Source organism: Acomys minous, assembly GCF_964271855.1.
Source record: "Acomys minous genome assembly, chromosome: 15".
Taxonomy (NCBI): domain Eukaryota; kingdom Metazoa; phylum Chordata; class Mammalia; order Rodentia; family Muridae; genus Acomys; species Acomys minous.
In genome coordinates, this window is record NC_140497.1 from 79088619 (window position 1) to 79110333 (window position 21715).

General features: G+C 47.0%; 2 protein-coding genes across 10 annotated transcripts in view; one reads left to right on the forward strand and one right to left on the reverse strand.

Moving 5' to 3' along the window:
* The first annotated feature begins 586 nt into the window (after window positions 1-586).
* ENOPH1 (enolase-phosphatase 1) overlaps window positions 587-21715 on the forward strand; it is a 37885-nt gene continuing 16756 nt past the window's right edge. Inside the window, exon 1 of one of the 5 annotated variants that reach the window (XM_084760574.1) lies at window positions 587-712. Coding sequence is in view for 2 of the 5 variants with exons in the window: in XM_084760571.1 (XP_084616697.1) it covers window positions 9887-9970 (84 nt within the window). In the remaining 3 variants the exon portion in view is untranslated. Of the gene's footprint in view, window positions 713-9678; window positions 9971-13676; window positions 13914-21715 lie in introns of those variants that run through there. The other 4 variants (XM_084760571.1, XM_084760570.1, XM_084760572.1 and 1 more) reach the window with 4 other exon arrangements.
* Window positions 4434-8977, reverse strand: HNRNPDL (heterogeneous nuclear ribonucleoprotein D like). 5 transcript variants are annotated; one of them, XR_014775217.1, is made up of 9 exons: window positions 8395-8977; window positions 7512-7680; window positions 7264-7425; window positions 6833-6964; window positions 6605-6719; window positions 6212-6382; window positions 5819-5910; window positions 5344-5448; window positions 4434-4686 (listed from the first exon to the last, which is right to left on the reverse strand). XR_014775217.1 is itself a non-coding variant. In XM_084760558.1 (8 exons), exons 1-7 carry the CDS (start codon window positions 8832-8834, stop codon window positions 5840-5842), a joined length of 1260 nt encoding a protein of 419 aa, XP_084616684.1. In that variant the 5' UTR covers window positions 8835-8977; the 3' UTR covers window positions 4434-4686; window positions 5819-5839. The 5 variants fall into 5 exon arrangements, 3 of the variants coding, with proteins under 3 accessions (XP_084616684.1, XP_084616686.1, XP_084616685.1); XR_014775216.1 differs by lacking the exon at window positions 6212-6382; XM_084760558.1 differs by lacking the exon at window positions 5344-5448.

Sequence of the window (21715 nt, forward strand, 5' to 3'; positions counted from 1 at the left end):
TAGCAGTAGCAAGTGCGTCTTTTTTGTGTTTGTGTGGTTTTTATTATTGTTGTTGTTTCAAGACACGGTTTCTCTGAGTAGCTTTTGTTGTCTTGGACTCTCCTTGTAGACCAGGCTGGCCTCGAACTCAAAGAGATCCACCTGCCTCTGCCTCCATAGCGCTGAGATTACAGGTGTGGCAAGTGCTCTTAACTACTCACTGTTTCTTAAGCTGTTTTTGCTGGGAAATTTGGCATAGCACCAAGAACAGTAAAACACGGAAAACTGGTATCAAGAGTGGGCTAAAGCCTTGACAAAACTGACCACGTGGTCTGTGGGCCTTTGCACTTGGTTTACAGAAGGAATGTCAAAGCATTTAGAAAAGCTCTAGAATGTTGTCAGAAGAACTGAGTGAGCGGGTTATTCTGCTGGGAGTCTGGGAGACTGGAATGCCAACAGAAATGCTGCACAGGCTGGTTTTCGAGCGGACCGGCTGGAGGCCGCTCGCGTTACACTGTGACCGGCGAGTCTGGCTGCCTTCCGCACTTATCCTGGGAACCCGAGTGGGGCTGGATTCAAAAGTAACGGAACTAACTTCTTTGGCAGACAAACCGTGAGAAGTGTCTTCCTAAATTCCGCATGTTGGCCGGAACCTGAGACATCCACAGAAACCTCCTCCTGTACCGTGGGAAAGCAAGAGTGTGGCCCTGTGCCTGGCCCCGAGGCTTGCCAGGTGAGTCCCAGTATCTGCTTAATTCTCCAGGGCTTTCAGGGTTGTTTTGTTTTTGTTTTGACTATTTCATTCTGTTTGCAAAGAGTTGAACCTAGACCACAGCTTCTAAATGTAGAGCCACATATATTCATTCTCTTGAAAAGATCCGATATCTAATGATATGAAGATGTGTGTATGTGTGCAGTACGCCTACACACATACTCTTAAAAGTATATATATACTGGGCAACTCTAATGTATGTGAATGTGAATATGTAGTTTTTTTTTCTCTCTCATGATTTCCTTGTTTTTTAATAGCTGAGTAGTATTTCATTGTGTAAATAACAAAGCCTTAAGGACCGATCCTAAAATCACACCGGATACGGACAATATGTAGTTCTAAACATAAATAGTGAATTCTGGGCTAATTCTGAGGACTTTTGACATTTTGAGGAAAGGCCAACTTCTGGCAATAGTTAAAATGTGACAGCTAGCTGTACTATTATAGATAGGGTCTCATGTATCCCACACTGGCCTCAAACTCATAACGTGGCTGAGGATGACCTTCGACTTCTGATCTCCTGCTTCAGCTTCCTGGAGTACCACCACACTATTTATGAGATGTCAGGAACTGAACCCAGGGCTTCAGCTAGATGCTACCCATGCTACCATCTGAGCTATGTCTCCAGCCCAACCCACAATTCTTTTTAAAAATTTATTATGTATACAGTGCTCTGCCTGCATGTACGTGTGCAGGCCAGAAGGCATTAGATCACATTATAGATGTTTGTGAGCCACTCTATGGTTTCCGGGAATTGAACTCAGGACCTCTGCAAGAGCAGTCAGTGCTCTTAACCTCTGAGCTACATCTCCAGCCCACTATGCTTTTTTTTTTTCTTAATAAATTATTTTTTTCTTTATTTGTATACAATGTTATGTCTGCATGTACACCTGCATGCCAGAAGAGGGCACCAGATCTCATTATAGATGGTTGTGAGCCATCATGTGGTTGCTGGGAATTGAACTCAGGACCTTTGGAGGAGCGGTCAGTGCTCTTAACCTCTGAACCATTTCTCCAGCCCTAAACCACCATTTTTAATCAGGTTATACTACCTGCTTGCATACGTTCTCCAAATTATCAATAGTGACTATATTTTCTGGTTGACTCACTACTTGGTTGTTGCAAACAAAGCTAGACACTTCCTTCCTCTTTGATATCCTTTAGGTAGAGAATGTGTTTATCAAGTGGTGAATATTTATGTCCAAGGGGGGTGGGGGAAAGAGAGAAAGGTTTAGGTAATTTTAAAGTAGTAAACTGGAGGTTGTAGACATAGCTCAACCAGTAAAGGGCTTGCCCCCAAAATAGGAGGGCCTTCAGCACCAATAGAGGCTGGGTCAGTACCTTCTGGCTTTTATACATATATACATATAAAGCCCCCTCAAAAATAATGCAAAAAGGTAAAATATTCCAGCCTGCTAAGCTCACGGTGCTGGCTCTGTGTCACTGGAAAATCCACACCTACCTTAGCCAAAAGGATGAGTAGCAACATCACTGGAAAATCTATCATGAAATTCTTTTGGGGGCCCAGCACATTAAACTAATCCCTGCTAGGCAGTGGTGGCACACGCTCGCCTTCAATGCCAGCACTCGGGAGGCAGAGGCAGAGGGATTTCTGAGTTCAAGGCCAGTCTTGCCTATAGAGGAAGTTCCAAGATAGCCAGAGCTACAGAGAAACCTTTGTCTCAAAAAACCAAACCAACCCCCCCACCCCAATTATTCCATCTGCAACAGAGAATTGCAACTAGAGTGAGTCACTTGAATTTTAACTTTGTTTGGTTTTATGAGACAGGGTTTCTTTGTGTAGCCTAGGCTGTCCTGGACTCACTTTTGTAGATCACGCTGGCCTCGAACTCACAGAGATCCTCCTGCCTCTGCCTCCCAAGTGCTGGGATTAAAGGCATGTGCCATCACCACTACCCAGCTTTAATTTTAACTTGTATTTTTTTATTTGTTTATAGGTTTTGAGACAGGGTCTCACTATGTAGCTCTGCCTAACCTCCATTTATAGACCAGGTTGGCCTTCCATTCAGAGAGCCATCAATCAGCCTATGCATCCTGAGTGCTAGGATTAAAATTGTGAGCCACCAAACCAAGCTAATTTTAAACTATGCGTGGTGGTGGACGCCTAGTAATAACTTAAAATGTGTTGTATTCTCTTACTAATGCCTCCCTGCCGCCATTTTATATGTAAAACACACCTAGCAGTAGGAGGCGCTGCTTACTCAAGTTCAGCAGCCCAACAATGACATAGTCCTCATCTTACTTCAGCATTCACTCACGTCAGCTGAGCTGGCACCAACCTCTGCTAAACCAACTAAGAAATGCCTAGATTATTTCCTATTTAACCATGGCAGCCTCACATTTCTCAAAGAATCTCCAAAGTTCAAGGTACCTTAGTGACCAAGTACATCCTTACTTACCCCTTCAATCCTTAGTAAACCATCTCTAATTATAAAGTCATACATAAAGGCTTAATTGAGGTTTTATTTTGAAAAGACTTTATTCATTTTGATCAGGGGAAATGACAATCTCAGTGTCAACTTGTCACCTGCAAGCTTGAACTCACAGTATGTCTTATCCTGGATGCTGTACCTACTAACACGTTGACAGGTTCTCCCTCCCATTTACTGGCTGCTGTGTCCAAACAGTTCTTTTTAATCACCAACACCAGCGTTCAGCCAGAGGAAAACAAGGCCAAGGCACGGTGACCCGACAGCCTAGCATGTACAAGTATCATTGGAACAAAGTTGTAGGCATTAAAAAAAAAGTTATCAGTATAAAAAGCTTACACTGGTGTAAGAACAGGTACTCTTTAACACATATCTCAAACTCAGAAGCTCCCATGAAACCATGGAGACACCATCTCTAAGTCCAAGCATTCAGTAGAAAACTCAAAGCTTGTATTACCCTTGAATCCTACAAAGTTCTCAACACACCAGAAGATAGACCAATGACATTTACCCCCCACTGCTCCCTTCTCTGCCTGAATATGGAACTGCTTAAATTTAATTAGCTCAAGCACTATGGTGGGATGGACTAATGTTGAGCTTCCTAAAGACTCACCCCGCTGCACCCAAGCTTTAGTGGACAATCCCAGATGTATCTGATGAAACTCGTTACCAGCTAAGAGCGTCCTTTCCCTTACACTTACCTATAGTACTTTCTTGAAACCCAACAGCCATGGTGATCAGCTAAAGCTTTTCTAGCTGACAAGCCATTAAGTAATCTTTAAATTATACATGGTTTGTCAGATAGGCACAAAGCAAAAAAAGCCAATTATTAGGCATTGTGCTAACAAGTTTCCATCTTCTGTGATAAAGAACACTGCCAGGGAGGCACAGGCCTAGCCCAGCAAGGCGCGTTCCTTAGAACTGTAGTCTGAAAGCATGCCAGGTGGCACAAAGATTCACCAACCAATAACAGACTGAGTGTCCATCTCCAGATACCTGGGGAAACATCGTTCAAAAGCTGTGGAAGGAATCTCACATAACAGAGAGATGAAGCACTAGACTTTAAGCACAGAGTAACAACCACAGAAACCAGGAGCAAGGGGATACCAGGACCATTTTCTTCCTGTGCACCAAACCCCCTACAAAATAAACTGCGCCTTAATTATTGCTTTTTTTTAAAAAATAAAATTACATTTCCACAGAACTATGTAGTACCTGACGCAGAAAAACAATCACATAAGGAAGCATTTATTTGAGGTTTAACATGAAAGCATACAAATAAAAATTTGTATAAACACAAATCCACAGAGTCGTAACACAGATAGCAAAGGACAAAGTAAAAACAAAGAAACTAATTGGCAGCTATGTACAGGGACACAATTGTGTCACATACACTACAAAGTCTTTTACAAAATAGTCATCTTAGGTCAACAGAAGATGAAGCAATCTTCGTTGTCGTCCTGTAAGATGGTTTCTTTACACATCCTAAAACAAAAACAAAACAACCATTAGATGTGTGCAATCCTCACAAGCGTGCAAAGGTCCACTTTCATGAATTGTTTTAAGTCCTCACTTTATCCTTTTCTTCAATAATTAAAGATCACATGCATAGTCATTAGCAAAATAGAATTTGGGAATTGAAACTCACTGGAGTCCCCAAATGATGTGCAAGATGGATTTAATTTAGAACATGGGAATTTGATCTCCCCAGTTGCCAGCCTAGCAGATGAAGGCAAACTAGCAGCACCTCTAGTGAGCCAGGCAGAACTACCAAACAGACTTCAGGCAGGGCCACAATATTAGTATGACAATTGCTTTGTGCATATGATCTTTAACTGATATCCCAGATTTAAAAGTTGTTTTGGTTTGTAGATTTCACTATTAGCTATAAAAAGAAAAAGCAAGCATTAAATCTTAAAGAATGAACACTTAAAATGAGGCTCCACAATTGAAATACAACACTAAACAGAAGACCAAAAATGATTAAGCTGTAAAAAGGCATTTATGTACTTTTACTCCTGTAAAAAACCATTTAAGTTAAGTTTAGACACTTAATCTCCAAAAAGATTAAAAAAGAAGCCAAAGTCTGAAGTTTTCCACTTTAATCTTTACGCTGGTACATGAAGTTGGAAGAGACCATACCACAGGACAGCGTTTTCTGGTGTATGCCTTGCGCTCTGCCCGCAACGTGCGACCCCCAGAGATAGACGTGGTCAGGGTGACACACGGCCTGCAATGAAGTTCCCGCTGGCGGGTACAAACAAGGTATAATGTCAGAGTTAGAAGACAACATTCTTGTTTTCTTTAAGTTGTACCCATTTCAGTACTTTACCTGTTAATAGTTCTAAAAAAGTTTAATTATTCCTCTACACCTCCTGGTACACAAAGCAAACAGAAAAACTCTTAAGTTTTTCTGTAATTCTAAAAAAGGTGAGGTAAGACTTTAAAGTTAAAGATCTATAGACACTTTAGGCAAAACAGGCTTATAAAAGCAATTAAAAATTAACAATTTAGTAAAGACTAGGCAATATATGAGTTACTCGCATTTTTCATTTTGTCTATTGATCTTTAAATTAAATTAGACATTGCCAATGTTTTCTTGCACTCTCACACACACCTGCTTTCTCCACTTCCTCCTTTAGTAGGGCTGGTAATTATTCTGGTGATTGCCACCCCCTCGGGATGCCTTGCCGTAAGTGCTCTGTTGACCTATTTTGAAAGGATAGAAATTTTATTTACTGAGAAAGTTCTCTATAAAATTGTTAAAAGCACCCTGTGTGTAAAAACAAAACAAAACACAACTGTGCATGCTCAACACTGAAATAAACCAACGTAATACCCAGCAATAATCAATAGCTGTGAACTGTATTTTAAAATCATCATCACTGTTACTTTCCTATGACTACACAACATGACTTAACTCAAGCATCTTAAGAAAAATCTCATACACACAACTTCAAAACGGAACTTTAGCACCACTGGTTTATAGAATTAAGTTAAGTATTCTTACCGCTGTAGTCTGCATATCCCTGTCCATATCCATAGTTCCCATAGTTATACCCAGTATAATCATAGCCGCCATAGCCACTATAGTTTTGATCACCACCATAGGCACTATTATAATTTCCATATCCTTGATCATAATAGTTATTAAATCCTTGGTTCCAGTTTTGGCCCTGACCTGAAACAATGCACAATGATTGTTAGGAAACACTTCGGATTGTCCCAATCCTAACACAAACCGATGCATTCCTGTCCCCTACACTACAGCTTAAAACCTCCCCACACACCAGCTGCCACCACGTGGGAACCACTGTAAAAGCGTCGGCCTAGCCAGCTGTCTCATGACACCCAGCAGCTCACTGCTCCAGTGTAAAAACACCATTCCCCAGAGCTGTCTCACCTCTTCCACGTCCCCTAGCACCGCCTCTTCCGCCAGCTGTCGCACCTCTTCCACCTTTTTGTTGCTGCTGCTGCTGCCTGTACACCTCTTTGGGTTGTGCAACTTTGATTTCGCACTAAAAACAAGCAGAATTTTTGCTGACATTCTACATTCTGAACACAAAACCAGTCTTTTCAAGTAGGCTTCACACCGCACCCCCCCCCATCTCCACACATTGCACTGATTTACCTTCCCAGAACCTATCTGGTGGTATCTGCTCTCCAGCAGCTTCTTCACCGGCTCTTCGTCTGTGTAGGTGATGAAGCAGAACCCTCTTCTCTCATTGGTTTTCGTATCCATGGGGAGCTCAATGTTCTCTATCTAAAAGCAGGTGCACAATCGAAACAACCACCCACCAATCAGCGGAGGAGCAGAGAACGCCACAGACTCTCTACAAATGCCCTCAGACCGTCTACTGGCCACCACTGTAAACCCCTGGGATTTGGCTAAAGGGATCAGATGCTGGTTTCTACTGCAGCATAGAAAGCAGCAATCAAGATGTAGTCAGTGGAAGACACTGAGGAGTAACCCAGTCCTAGCCTGCGAAACATTAACGTGAACCCTATGCAACTTGACCAAGTGTGAGCACAATCAGACACACGTATACAAACACAGCCCACCTCTCCAAAGGCGCCAAAATATTCTTTGATTTGTTCTTCTGACGTATCTGGACTCAGTCCACCCACAAAAACCTTTTTAGGGGGTTCCTTCCCCTTTAAAGCTTTGGCCCTTTTGGGGTCTATCAATTTGCCATCCAGTTTGTGTTCTTTCAGTTCCAACACCTAGAAGACAAGTTAGTTTGACAGCACTTAAAAGCCTAGAAGGATTTGCAAGCAACACAATAGGTACAATGCAAAACCAGCCCTACCTTATCCACACTAGCAGCATCTTTGAAAAGCACAAATCCAAATCCTCTTGATCTTCCAGTAACTGGATCTGTCTTAATTGTGCAGTCTACAACTTCCCCAAATCGAGACAAATATTCGGTCAGATCTTTCTTGCTTGTATCCCAGCTCAAGCCTCCAATAAACATTTTACTAGAAATAAAATCATTTAGAAAAAAAAAGGCTTAACAGTAGGTTTCTGACTTAAGTACAAAGTAACTTATTCACCAAGTGCAAGCCATCTGTTTTGATTACAAACACTAACAATTGACCAGGAAAATCGTTAAGATCGCTTTCTCAAACCAGCTGACAGGTTGCTTTCTACTATGCAAACATAAAGCTTGAAAGGAACCAATATAATCTAGTAGAGGTTCTGCTCCCATTACTTTGGGTTGTAAAGCTCAACTTTTACACCGAATCCTCCACAACTTCCGTAGACTTCCGTCCACAGCTCTACAGCCAACTTGCCACCTAAAGAACTTTTATCACCAGTCGCCTGCTAGTACCTAAACCAAAAGTTCCCCAAACCTCCAGGCCAAGACGCCCGGGCAGCAACACACACAATGAAGAGGCGGCGGCAGCTGCAGCAAGTGGCGCACAGAACCCGGCCCCTCCCCCGCGGCGCCTGCGCATTCGGGACACCGACGGCACCGCCCTCCTCCACCAACCCCCTTCTCCCTTCCCCCACCCTCGGCGGGCCTTCTCGAGTCACCCGGTCTTACTTTCCACTAGTGGGGAAGCTACTGGGGTCCAGCGGGCGCGCGGAGAATCGACTCGGGGAAAGACTGGGGGCAGCGCGCGGGGCTCCAGAGGGACGAAGGGCGCGCGCGGGGCTCTGGGGGAGGGGAAGAGCGGAGCGTGCGGTACCCGTCATCCTGCTGATTCTTGCTCGCGTTGATCTTGGATCCTTCTGCGAATTCCTCTATGTTGCTGTACTCATTCATGTCCTCCATGGTGGCGGAGCCGTCGGCGAGGGGCTGGCGCGCGGTTCGGGTCCCGGCGGTAGTGGCGGCGGAGCGTTGTAAGGAGCTAGATTTAAAATGGCGGCGGAAGAGATCCGGCCGCCGCCTGCGCCCTCCCTTTATAGCCGCCCCGCCCGCCAATCGGGTGGGCTGCTGGGCGGTGACGTGGCGCTGGGTCCGGCGCGCCCCCTGCCGGGAGGCGCTGGAAGCGAGCGAAGGGAGGAGCGGGGCGAGCTGCCGTGGAGCCCGGGGCCGCCAATGGGAGAGGCTGCGGGAGGCTAAAGTAGCGGGAGCCGAGGGGAACAATGGCGGCGGCGCATGGGAAAGCCGGGGCGGGACCTCCATCGCGGCGCTCCGGGGGAGAAGCCAAGTCGCGCCAGGCGGAGATAACAGGAGAAATCAGCCAGACAATCCCGCGCACCGCTGCCGCAGGACCACGGTCCCTCTTGCCTTGAGAAGTCTTTTGTGTCGCGCGTCCCGGTCCGGCTCACCGCCTTGCTGCGCTCCCAGTCCTTCAGCGCGGAGCTGCTGCTGTTACCGCACGGCTGCTCCGGTAGAAAGGCGGCGTGCACCGGAGCTGCTGCTTGCTTGAAGCCGCAGCGCGCCCGCCCGCCTGGCGCACGCGTGTTGTGTCCCCGTGCCGGCTGGAACCAGCCGAACAGAAGGCGGGAGCGCGATGACCCACCCCCCTCCGTCCTGGAGGGGGCGGCCCTTCCGCCGTCGCCTCGGGGCGGCGTCAGCGCAGGGGGCTTTGGCTGCAGGATCTCCGCACCTCGTCCGGGCGGCCTCCCGGGCTGGCTGGGGCCGCGGCGGAGGGCGGGGCCTGCTCGGAAGTCTTGGAGCAGCGCCAAAGCGCACGCGGTGGGCGGGGAAGGGGGGGTCAGGTGCAGGAGAAGGCAAGGGGCACTCACGTCCCGGGCGCGCCACGCCACGCCACGCAAGGGGCTGCGGTCTGCACGTGCCCCGGGCCTCTCGCGCCCGCTCCACTAGGCTGCGGAGGGCTGGCGCCCGCGCTCGGGGCTCCCAGGCTCCCGGGCTCCGGCGTTCGCTTCTTTGTTCCCGCCCACGCCAGGCCCATTTTGACGGATCGCGTTCGCGGCTCGCAGGCGGCCAATAGGCGCGCGCGCCCTGCTGTGCCCCGCCCCCTCGGCACCTGGGGCCACGCCCCTCCGGCTGCCCACGTGGTCTGGGCCTGCGCCACTCGCTCGCTGGTCGGGTGCTGTACCTCCTCCTGCGGCTTCCTCTGCAATTGCGGGTCCGCGGAGCCTACCGGACTCCGCGCCTCCCTACGCTCGCGGTTGCCAGCGCCCCGATTGTTGTTGGGTCGTCCTGAGGCGCAGGCGGTGTAGCCCTCTTTATCCAGCAAGGTCAAGCCCGTGGTAGCATCCGGCAGGGAAATGGTCGTGGTTTCGGTGCCCGCCGAAGTCACCGTAATCCTGTTAGATATCGAAGGTACCACAACCCCGATTGCTTTCGTGAAGGTGAGGGGCGGAAGGGAGCGGGGAAGTTGTTTGTGCCTAAAAGCGTCTGAAAAAGAAGTTTTAAGTGTTGCAGATTTTGCCTTAGAGACCCGAGGCTCAGGAGAGGTGGTGTGGCTTTGCGTCTCCGGAACCGGGGAGAGACGCTGCAGCGGTTTGCGGGGGGTGGGTGGGGATGGGGGTGGGGTGCTTTTCCTCGTGCCACCATCTTCTCCCTCCCCGTCTCTGCTTTTGGTTAGGTGGAGAAGAGTAGGAAGAAGTGGACGTGTTCTCAGAAATGGCTTGGGGAGGGGCAGGTGAACTGGGAAGAGTTAGGGTGACAGGAGGCCTGGCTGGTTGGTGTGTACCTTGTCGCCTGGAGAGGTGTTGGCCTTGATTTAGTGGTCCTTGAGGTTTAGTACGTCCCAATGCAAAGACTAAAGTGAAAGAGAGGAGTTTTCAGGTGGCTCTGGTACCTTGTGCAGAATAGCAGTTGGTTTTCACACCATCTCACTTGGCTGGTTACTAGGCTATCACACCCAAATTCCATTCATTTTCCTTGGAAAAGCATGAGATCTTGACGCTTTGAAGTCTCTGTCCCGTTAACACTGTTTGACAGGGTCAGGGCTTTGCTTTCTTCCATGTACTCAATTTAAGCACCCTTTTTGGTTTTTTTTTGTTTTTGGTTTTTTGAGACAGATTTCTCTGTGTAGCCCTGGCTGTCCTGGAACTCGCTCTGTAGTCCAGGCTGGCCTCGAACTCACAGGAGATCCACCTGCCTCTGCCTCCCAAATGCTGGGATTAAAGGCATGCGCTACCACCGCCTGGCTTAAGCACCCATAATAACTGCAGATATTTATGTAGAGTACTTGAGATAGTATAGGAAAAGAGTTGGAAAACCCACTGTCCAGTAAATTGTGCAACCTGTTTTAAGTTTTATTTTGATTGTTTACTTTTTACAATTTCCTGATTTTTGTAGGTGTAGGTCATAATGTTTGTACACAACTTTAGGTCTCCAAATGTAACAGCGATTTCATTTTTATTTATTTATTTTTAAGACATGGTCACTCTACCTCTGTGTATAACCCACGTTAGCCTTGAACTCCCAGTAATCCTGCCTCAACCGCCACATGTGCCACCAATCCTGGCAACTGTTTACTTCTTGTTGTTTTCTTTTCTTTTTTTTTTTTAATTTATTTTTATGTATATGAGTGCTCTATCTACATGTATACCTGCATGCCAGAAGAGGGGATTATAGGGTTTAGATGGTTGTGAGCCACCATGTGGTTGCTAGGAATTGAACTCAGAACCTCTGGAAGAGTAGACAGTGCTCTTAACCTCTGAGCCATCTCTTTTTCTCAGAAGAATTACCGTACTTTGGACACGTAGCAGAGGTCCTGAAAAAGTCTAGTAGGCCATTTCCCCAGGATTTTAATTACAGTGGAAATTTTCAAGACTGACTAAATGCTGATAATTGTGTCTACTTTGTTTTTCTTGTTACATAATTAATTGCTCTGTGGGGGGGGGGCGGCGTTCACTAGCTCTCTTCTCTTTCTGACTGTTGTCCCTTTGGGTACCAGGACTGGTGGCAGCAGAGGTCATGATGTGGCTTGCATTAGATACAAACCACTTTGGAAAGTTGATTTGTTGAATAACCTCATACAAGTGAGCTTAGAAACAGTAATACCTCTCCTCCTGTAAAAAGTAAACCCGTTTTTGCCCTGCCTTCCAGTAGGTGACTATGAGCCATTTCTTTCTTTCTTTTTTTCTTTTTTCTTTTTTCTTTTTTTGGTTTTTTGAGACAGGGTCTCTCTGTGTAGCCTTGGCTGTCCTGGACTTACTTTGTAGACCAGGCTGGCCTCAAACTCACAGCAATCTGCCTGCCTCTGCCTGAGTGCTGGGATTAAAGGCATGTGCCACCATGCCTGGCTATGAGCCATTTCTTAATCCTTGGGCAGTTTTATTCTGAAGTCTTGTAACAAAAATGCTCTAGTGACCCCAAAAAACAGCTTGATACCAGAATATATGCACATTCAAGGCTAGCTACAGAATCCTGATTTGGGAATCTCTTTTAAAGTATAGCTTTTAGCAACCAAGTGTGGTGCTAGCAGGGGGATTGCTAATTTGAACTCATCTAGGGCAACATAATGTGACCTCATCTCAAAAGTAGCTAAATATAGAGCCTAGAGATGTGGCTCAGCAGTTAAGAGCATTGGGTGCATTTCTAGAGGACCCCATTCAATTCCCAGCACCTACATGGTGGCTTACAACAGTCCATAACCCAAGTTCCAGGGGAACAGATGCCCTGTTTTGGTTCGGGTAGGCGTCGGTCACACAAGTGGTGCGTGGACATATGTGCAGGCAAAACACTCATACACATTAAAAGAATTTTTAAAAAAAATCCTTTTTAAAAGACTAAGGGCTGGGCATGTTGACACACCTGTAATCCCAGCCCTAGGAGGCGGGAGTAGGTGGATGTCTGTAAAGTGTGGCTTTCAGGACGTCCAGGGGTGCTTAGAGACACTGTTTCAAAACCACTTTGAGCATTATCATTACTTAGGAGCTTGTCGTATTTCCTAGGAAATTTGAGTGCTGCTTACATATAAGATACTGAGCTTGTCTAAGATGTATGTACTATCTGAATTTAATAAGGCTTCAAAAAGTTGTATAAAGTGCCTGGGACTTTAACCGAAATCGTCATGCTCAGGACTGGGGAGAGCAGACAGAGACAGTTGAGTTGCTGGTAAGTTCTTAGGGAGAGGGGTGAGAGTATGCTAAAGTTGTGGTGACGGCTGCTGCGATGTGGTTCAGTGGGTGGGAGCTCACCCAACACACGTGAGGGTCTAGGTTCCATGGCAGAAAACCAGGCATGAAGTCAGGCGAGGCGTTGGAGGTCTGTATGTAAACCCATCACTAAGGGTGTAGACATAGGAGAATCAGAATTTCAAGATTATCCTTGGCTACAGAACAACTTTGAGGCCAGTCTGGGCTACATGAGACCTTCTCTTAAAAAAAAAAAAAACAAAGCCACCCTCTTATTATTTCTGTTATTGAACCTTGCATTTGAAAAAGTATTTTATCTCATCTCTAGAAATTATTTAATTAGCTGTATTTATTTATGTGCAATAGTATGTGTATGGTACGTGTGTTCTTGATGCCGATGGAGGCAAAGGAGATAACGGAACTGGAGTTAGGAGTGGCTGATGGGAAATGAACCTGGGCTCTACCAAAGCGGCACCTACTCTTGACCTCTACCCGTCTCTTTTGAGTGGTTATTATACTAATTAAATTGTAACAGTTGATAAAGGAACACTTTAATTACTATGAAATACCGTGAACATATGTGGCTAAAAAAGTGAGTTTATATTGCTGTTTGATGACGTGAACCCTTAGACCAGAACAAGTAAGTAGTCTTTGTTTGCATAGTTGGTTCTATGGTTATTGTGGACTGAGAAAATGGAGTTTGGCAGTACTCTTTGGAAAGACTCATTTTTCCTTTTTTTCTTACAAATTTTGTTTTGTTTTGTTTTGTTGAGTCAAGGTCTCTCTATGTAGTCCTGACTGTCCTTGAGCTCTGTATATAAACCAGGGTGGCCTCAAACTCCTGAGATTAGCTTGCCTCTGCCTCCCTAGAGCTGGGATAAAGGCCTGAGCAAGCACACCCAGCCTTATTTTCCATTTCTTTTTCTTTTTTCTTTTTAGATTAATTTATTATTTATATGGTATTCTGCCCATATGTGTGCCTGCACGCCAGAAGAAGGCATCAGATCTCATTATAAATGGTTGTGAGGCACCACGTGGTTGCTGGGAATTGAACTCAGGACCTTTGGAAGAACAGACAGTGCTCTTAACCTCTGAGCCATCTCCCCAGCCCTTTTTTAAGAAAGGCGAATGCAGCCATTTGTCTTCGGTTAAAGCACACCTCTGCTTCCCTCTTTGAGCATCATCGGTGGAGACCTGTTTGGAGGTTTGGGTGACACCATGTTATTTTTGGCCTTACACTGAGCCACTCACTGTAAGAGATTCCGGGGAACTGAGATTAGCTTGGGAGCTGAGCACCCTCACTGAGTGGAATGGCAGCCGATTGCTGGCACTCTTACTGTTTTCCCCTCCTCCTTGTTGAACTTGCTGGGCAGTGTGCACGTGGGAGGCCCAAGCGGATTGATGTGAATTTGAGGCCAGTCTGATCTACAAAGCGAATCTAGGACAGCCAAGGCTACACAGAGAAACCCTGTCTTGAAAAAGAAAAACAAAACAAAACAATCAAACAAAAAAAACCCCAAACAAACCAAAACCCAACTTGTTGTATATAAATTCTTGTAAATGTCTATACAGTGTCAACAGTCCTGGATGTGTGACCCCACCATCCTGGCTTGGGAATTAGTATTTCTCCTGCTGGGTCTCTGTTGCTTCTGCACGGAGAAAACAGGCAGTGTCACAGAGCAGTTTTGGTCACCAGCTCTTCGGTCTGATTTTCCTGAGTTCACAATAGTTCTGGAGCATGACGTCTTGAGAATGGTGCAGCGGCCTGATAATTTCTAGGAGACATGGACCCCAGTGAGCTGTCCTGGGTAAGGGCCATACAGCTGGTTGGGCACCTGGCAGCTGCAGCCCCTAGTTTCCCACGGCTTCTTTGTCCTGAATGCCACCAGCTCCGCCCCTCCTTGCCTCTGGAAACCAACGCCCCCCCCACCCCCCCTCAAACTATCAGACTGATCTTCTGCGTTTCTCATCTGTCAACATTTTTGGTCAGGTACATCAGCAGAATTGTGTACGCATTGCCAGTACAAAATCTATTTGCACATTTCTGTACTATTAAGTTTTAAAAGAGTAATTTAATGTAGTTGAATTAACTGATAATTAATGGTTTGTATAAATGTTTTATCCTGTTGGAATGTTAGGGCACACACTACTATAGAATGACCGCTTGGTCTTTTTTTTTTTTAATCTGTGGTGATATAATGGGCATTTCCTTGGGCATTGTGCTCACGTTGCAAACTAGCGGCAGCCAGCAGTCCTTGTGGTCTCCTCCTTGAGACCCAGCTATCACCTCCGAGCTGCAGGAATGTTCGCATTTGATAAAATGCTTGCTGTTGTCCTTGCATGTTGTGATAGCTCCCTTCTGCATAGCCACATTAGTGAGTGCTGGGTCAGAACCCCGACACGGTTCAATCCTGCAAGCCCTGGTCCTATTTTTATCAATGATCAATGCACAGACTTATATGTTTCTGCTTTCCTTATTTAATACATACATATGTGTTATTATACTACGTATATATATTCATTAATATTGCAGTGCAGCTATTCGTGTCTTGTCCACAAGCTACATCATAGTTACCTCGAATTGAGGAAGCGCTGACCAGCACGTGAGCACTCACTTGCAGGGCCGTTTATGAAGCAGAGCTGCCAACAAACTGTGGAAAGGCTAATTGTTTACTGTGTGGGAGGAGCTTCAGTAGGCATCCTTTGCTCATCCCCGACTGATGTGGGCACCTTGGAAAGCTTAAAACAGCTTTTTGTTTGTTTGTTTTGTTTTCTAAACTTGATAACAAGCCTGTAATGTCCAAGCAGTGGACGGACTGAGGCAGGAGGATTGAGAGTTTTAGCTCAGGCTAAGCTACATAGAGAGACTCTTTCTCTCCAAGGAGGAGAATTAGCTATCCATGTAATGTAATAATTTCAGGAAAGGGCTTGGACCATATGGTTCAAGATTACAGTTCAGGTCTTGGCTGTACCCAGTTAAATGTAACGGTTATTTTTTATGGTATTGAATCTGATCTGTAATCTTTTTGTTTTCTTTTGAGACGGGGTTTCTCTGTGTAGCCTTGGCTGTCCTGGACTCACTCTGTAGACCAGGCTGGCCTCAAACTCACAGAGATCCACCTGCCTCTGCCTCCCTGAGTGTTGGGGTTATAAGTATGTGCCACTGCTTCCAGCGTCATCTATAATCTTCTAGAAAGATTTGACTCTTAAATTTTTTTGAGCCTCAGCTTCTTCATCTACTAAAAAGACGTTTGTTTCCTTTCAATAAATGTGAATTATTTCCCCACTAGGACCCTGCCCTGGCCGGCTCTCAGGAACTCATGAGAGTCTGACATTCTGTCTTCTGAGCTTCCTTTAAAACCTTGCTTAGTCCCAGGAGAGTTGTAATGTTAACCCGCCCTTGTTCATTGAGATTTATCACACTTAATTATATCAGAATTTATCTTCCTTCAGTTACAATTAACCTCCTTAATGGGATTTACAAGATGAGCACATTTCTTGATTGATTTGGAGCACAGATGGCATTTTCCAAAGGGAACACCCGTTGTTTGGGTTCTGCCTCACTCGCCTCATGGAGAGAGGGACAGAGAGAGACAGTACAGAGCCTCTGGCCCCCCAGAGCACAGAAACAGTCAGACTTAGTTTCTGGTGTCCTCAGGAAAGATGTTTAGTATTCGGTACTGTAACTGAATGGTTCTGGCAGAAGGAATGGACCGTTCTATGAAGTGAAGCACATTGCTACAAGTGTCCAACGTTTTGGAGGCTGCTTAAGAGGTATTTTAGCCTGGTATGGTGGCGCATCCCTGCTCTCCTGGAGGCAGATGCTCTTGAGGGCAGTGTAGGATACGCATTAGTCCCTGCCTTTAAAAATTCCAATGATAAAAACAAAAATCACAGTCAAAGCCGAGCTGCCTTTGCCGGTGAGTCACACTGCCTTGGACCAAGGAAGGTGCCCGGCAGAATAGGTAATGGGTGTCTCACTCCTCACTGATTAGAGCCAGCCTCCACCATTTCTATAGACTTCGGTTTTCAGTGGCATGCATCCCTATTGCAGAGTCAGATGGTTAGGCTAAATAGACCTTAGGGAGCCGGAGAGTACAAAGATGTAAGTTGTCCGATATAAGCCTTCCAGCCGCTCTGTGGGCTGAATATTATCAGTGAATTAAGTGAGGCTCTGAGGCCTGTGGTTGGATCTCTCCCATCTTCCTCCTTTCATCTGCTGGGGATGAAACTGTGTGGGCATATGATACACAGGCCCATCCCACTCCCTGCCCTTGAGCTGTGCCCTCAGCCCACAGAGCTAGCTAATCCTGAAGGGAGAGACGGGCAACACTATACCCTACGTCTATGAAAGAGCTAACTGGTTTTGGCAGGGGTGGGTAGCTTTCTCTAAAGTCACAGGAATTCTTTTATCTGTTCTGTGTGACACTGTCCTCTATGACAACTCTTGCTGTGCTTGCTAAAGGCAACAACCTCTTTGAGAAGCTTGTCATCACACCAGTGTGCAGGAGCTCTGTCTGTCTTACAAAACACATTCTACTTGCTTGGTCAAGAAGGTCTAAAGGCTGGAGAGATGGCTCAGAGGTTAAGAGCACTGGCTGTTCTGACAGAGGTCCTGAGTTCAATTCCCAGCAACCACATGGTGGCTCACAACCATCTATAATGCGATGTGATGCCCTTTTCTGGCGGTGCAGTTGTGTTTGTGGGCAGAACAATGTATTCACGATAATAAATAGATGACTCTTAAAAAATTTTAGGGGTTAGAGAGATGGCTCAGAGGTTAAGAGCACTGTCTGCCCTGCCCAGCAACCACATGGTGGCTCATAACCATCTATAGTGAGATCTGGTGCCCTCTTCTGGCATGCAGGTGTACACGCAGGCAAGACACTGCATACATAATAAATAAATCTTAAAAAAAACAAAAACAAAAACTGAGCACTGGTGGGGCAAGCAATCCCAGCACTTGGGAGGCAGAGGTGAGTTTGAGGCCATCCTGGTCTACAAAGCGAGTCTAGGATAGCCAAGGCTACACAGAGAAACCCTGTCTTGAAAAACCAAGGAGGAGGAGGGGGAGGAGGAAGAAGAAGAAGAAGAAGAAGAAGAAGAAGAAGAAAGAAAAAGAAGAAGAAAGAAAAAGAAGAAGAAGAAGAATGTGTAACCTCACTGTTCTGACATGACAGGACTGTTTAGCTGCCATGGCTTGTCATCTGCCCCCTTTGCCTTCTGCTGACTGCACACACTGGGAAGAGCCAGGATGATTCATAATGAACTCATCCTGGAGAAGAAAGTGCAGGTGTCCCCCTGCCCAGGAAGCCTCAGCAAACATAGCACGCAGACAAGAGGCTCCTCACTGCTCAGGGGTGACTTGGCAAGGCCACCCATGGCATCTGTACAGCTGCCCTCTTGTCTCCTTCTAGGGAAACAAGTCTGGTCTAGAGCCAGGATTCTCGGAAACAAGAGCTTGGGAATGGCTCCTGGCGTTCACTTTATCATTACGCAATCCCTGAAAGAGAGAGTGTAACCTAAAGCAGGTTTTCCTAAGTTCCACTATACTGTCACAATATGTGACACTACCCTGTGGGGATATTACATATGAAGGTCCATCTGTCTTAGTCACAGAAGGTGCTAAGTGGTGAGCAAAGTGTCTTCAGACTCACAGTGGCCAGCGGCTCTCTGCCTGTGTTGATGCGGCTTTGCTCTCTTGAGTCCACAGTCTGACCGTTTTGATTGGAATTTGGGTTTTACTGAACTCTTTAGCCATAGTTATGTATGCCTAGCTCCTCTTGTCCCTGGCACTTATTTTCTCCTAATTTCATTCAGGGCAAATGTCTTCTAATTGTTTGTATAGTGGGTGGCTTATTTAAAACACACCAGCAAGCCCAGGGTGGTAGCACATGCCTGGAAAGCCAACACTCAGCTTGAGGCATAGGAGTTTCAGGCCAGCCCGGGCTCTGTGGTAAGAGTCTGTCTCACACCGGGAAATCTGATTTTGTTGCTGACATAGGGTCACACGTATCTCAGGCTGGCCTCAAACTTCCTATGTAGCCAAGGATGACTATAAACTCCTGATTTGTTTACCTTCACCCAAGTTCTGGGATGATAGTCCTGTTGCTGTCACACGTGGGTTGACTTTTTTTGTTTTGTTTTGCTTTTTCGAGGCAGGGTTTCTCTGTGTAGCTTCGGTTATCCTGGGCTTGCTTTGTAGACCAGGCTGGCCTTGAACTCACAGTGATCCACCTGCCTCTGTGTCCCAAGTGCTGGGATTAAGGCCTGCGCCACCACGCCTGGCAAATTTTGTCAATTTTGTGCTGTACTGTAATTATATGTTTTTGGGCTAGTGAGATGGTAAAGGCACTTGCTGCCAAGCCTCTTGACCTGAAGTCACTCTCAGGACCCACATGGTAGAATGAAAGAACTGAGTCCTTACGTTCACATATACATACATGCAGTGGAATGCACACGTCATACATATGTGTGTGCGCATGCGTATAAACACACACACAAACACACACACACACACACACACACACACACACACACTCGGCAGAAAGCAAAGCGTGTTATGGTGGCTCAGCTTGTAGACCAAGTTAGGAAGTCGGACAGGAGCGGGAAGCAGCGTGCGCTCCATGCCGGCCTGAGCTAGACCGAGACCTTCGCCTAGAAAGACAGACAGCCTATCTGTGATAAGTGATAGGCTGCGTTGCGATGGGTTCCCACATGCCTGTGAGTGTTTTGATCGCCTTCGCCCCCGTGGCCCCTTCTTGCCACCTTCCTATGCTTGTCGTGTCTCTCTTTGGTGACCCAGGAGGTGGCTGCAGCACTGAATAGATGCCATTAACTGCTTTTAGAGCCTCATGGAAGGTGGAATGAAGTGTCTCCTGGTGCAGTGTGACCACCCAGCAGAGTCTTGTTAGGGCTGTGTCCTCCATTTCCTTCTGTATTGCCCACAACAGGGCGTTGCCTTGCAAACTGTTTAATATTGATTCTTATTTCTTGCTTTAAATTTTATTTATTTTTACGAAGCATTAAGCCATTTAATTTCCATTTTCTTTTCCTTTGAGGTTAGTGGGATAGTAACCTCTTTGTATTGCCTCTGTATTCTTTTATTTTTCTGGGTAAAAAAATTTTAAGGTTTCACTTACTATCACTTGCACTCTGTGGTTCTCCCGAAAGACTTTTAAGTAGCTGAGCTCTGTTCTTAGGAGGGATCTTTCATCCCCATTTTCTTCAAAGGGAACTTAGGTAAATATTGCAGCCACTATTTTATTTTTATTGATTCTGTGATTTTTCTCATTAAAACAACTACAGCCATAAAACACAGCCATATTTTGACTTCTAAACATTTATGTGGCAGCTTTTACAGTTACATTGGCAGAAACGTCTTAACCGCCTCTCTCCGTGAGCTATCATTGAGCTGTGTGGAGTAATATAAATTGCCACTTTCATGATATCCCCGCCAGCACTTAGTGGAATTTAATCATAGTTCCCTGAAAAGCAAACACTCTCATTTAGTTTTCTAGCCTTCCCCCCCCCCCCCCCAGAGTAATCCTAGGTCCCTGTACATGCTAGGCAAGCACTCTGCCACTGCGCTGTAGCCCTGCACATAACCCTTTGCTCTATGTACTGCTAAGTCTAAACCCCTTAGATGTTTGGTGTACCAAAGAGATCCATAGGTGCCAGGAGCCATGGCGCAAGCCTGTAATCCTCACATTCAGGAGGCCGAGGCAGCCAGATTGCTGTGAGTTCGAGGCCAGCCTTGTCTACAAAGCGAGTCCAGGACAACCAAGGCTATATAGAGAGCCCCTGTCTTGAAAAGGGGGAAAAAAAAGGGTACAGCATCATATACACTGTTTGCAAGGGGAAGATGGCCAAGCTCAGCAGAGAGCCATATCAGGCAGTGTTGGCAAAGAGCAGAGAGGACACTCCAGACTCAGCTGCCTTAGGACTGATAACCCAGCCCAGAGGGCAGAGTGGGCCCCAGAAGGCAACCTTGGTTCCTCTGAGGCATTGGCTCCAGCCCCAGACCGGCCTTGCCAAGTCCACTCCTGGTCAAGGACACAGGACTAAAGTTCCCTTTGTCCTTTCATCCGGGCTCCCCATACCACCTACCACTTCTCTTCAGCTCCTCCAGACCCTACTCCCCCAACACTTGTCCTTCCCAACTTTATCCTCTTCTCTTAAATGTAATATCCTCTTGGGTCCATGTGTGGCGTGGTCAGTGGGTGGGCCAGCCTCTGGAGCTGGTGTCCTGTGGGTGTGGCAGGGTCAGTGGGTGGGCCAGCCTCTGGAGCTGATGTCCTGTGGGGGTGGCGTGGTCAGTGGGTGGGCCAGCCTCTGGAGCTGGTGTCCTGTGGGTGTGGCAGGGTCAGTGGGTGGGCCAGCCTCTGGAGCTGGTGTCCTGTGGGGGTGGCGTGGTCAGTGGGTGGGCCAGCCTCTGGAGCTGGTGTCCTGTGGGTGTGGCGTGGTCAGTGGGTGGGCCAGCCTCTGGAGCTGGTGTCCTGTGGGGGTGGCGTGGTCAGTGGGTGGGCCAGCCTCTGGAGCTGGTGTCCTGTGGGGGTGGCGTGGTCAGTGGGTGGGCCAGCCTCTGGAGCTGGTGTCCTGTGGGGGTGGCGTGGTCAGTGGGTGGGCCAGCCTCTGGAGCTGGTGTCCTGTGGGGGTGGCGTGGTCAGTGGGTGGGCCAGCCTCTGGAGCTGGTGTCCTGTGGGTGTGGCGTGGTCAGTGGGTGGGCCAGCCTCTGGAGCTGGTGTCCTGTGGGTGTGGTGTGGTCAGTGGGTGGGCCAGCCTCTGGAGCTGATGTCCTGTGGGTGTGGCGTGGTCAGTGGGGTGGGCCAGCCTCTGGAGCTGGTGTCCTGTGGGTGTGGCATGGTCAGTGGGTGGGCCAGCCTCTGGAGCTGGTGTCCTGTGGGTGTGGTGTGGTCAGTGGGTGGGCCAGCCTCTGGAGCTGATGTCCTGTGGGTGTGGCGTGGTCAGTGGGTGGGCCAGCCTCTGGAGCTGATGTCCTGTGGG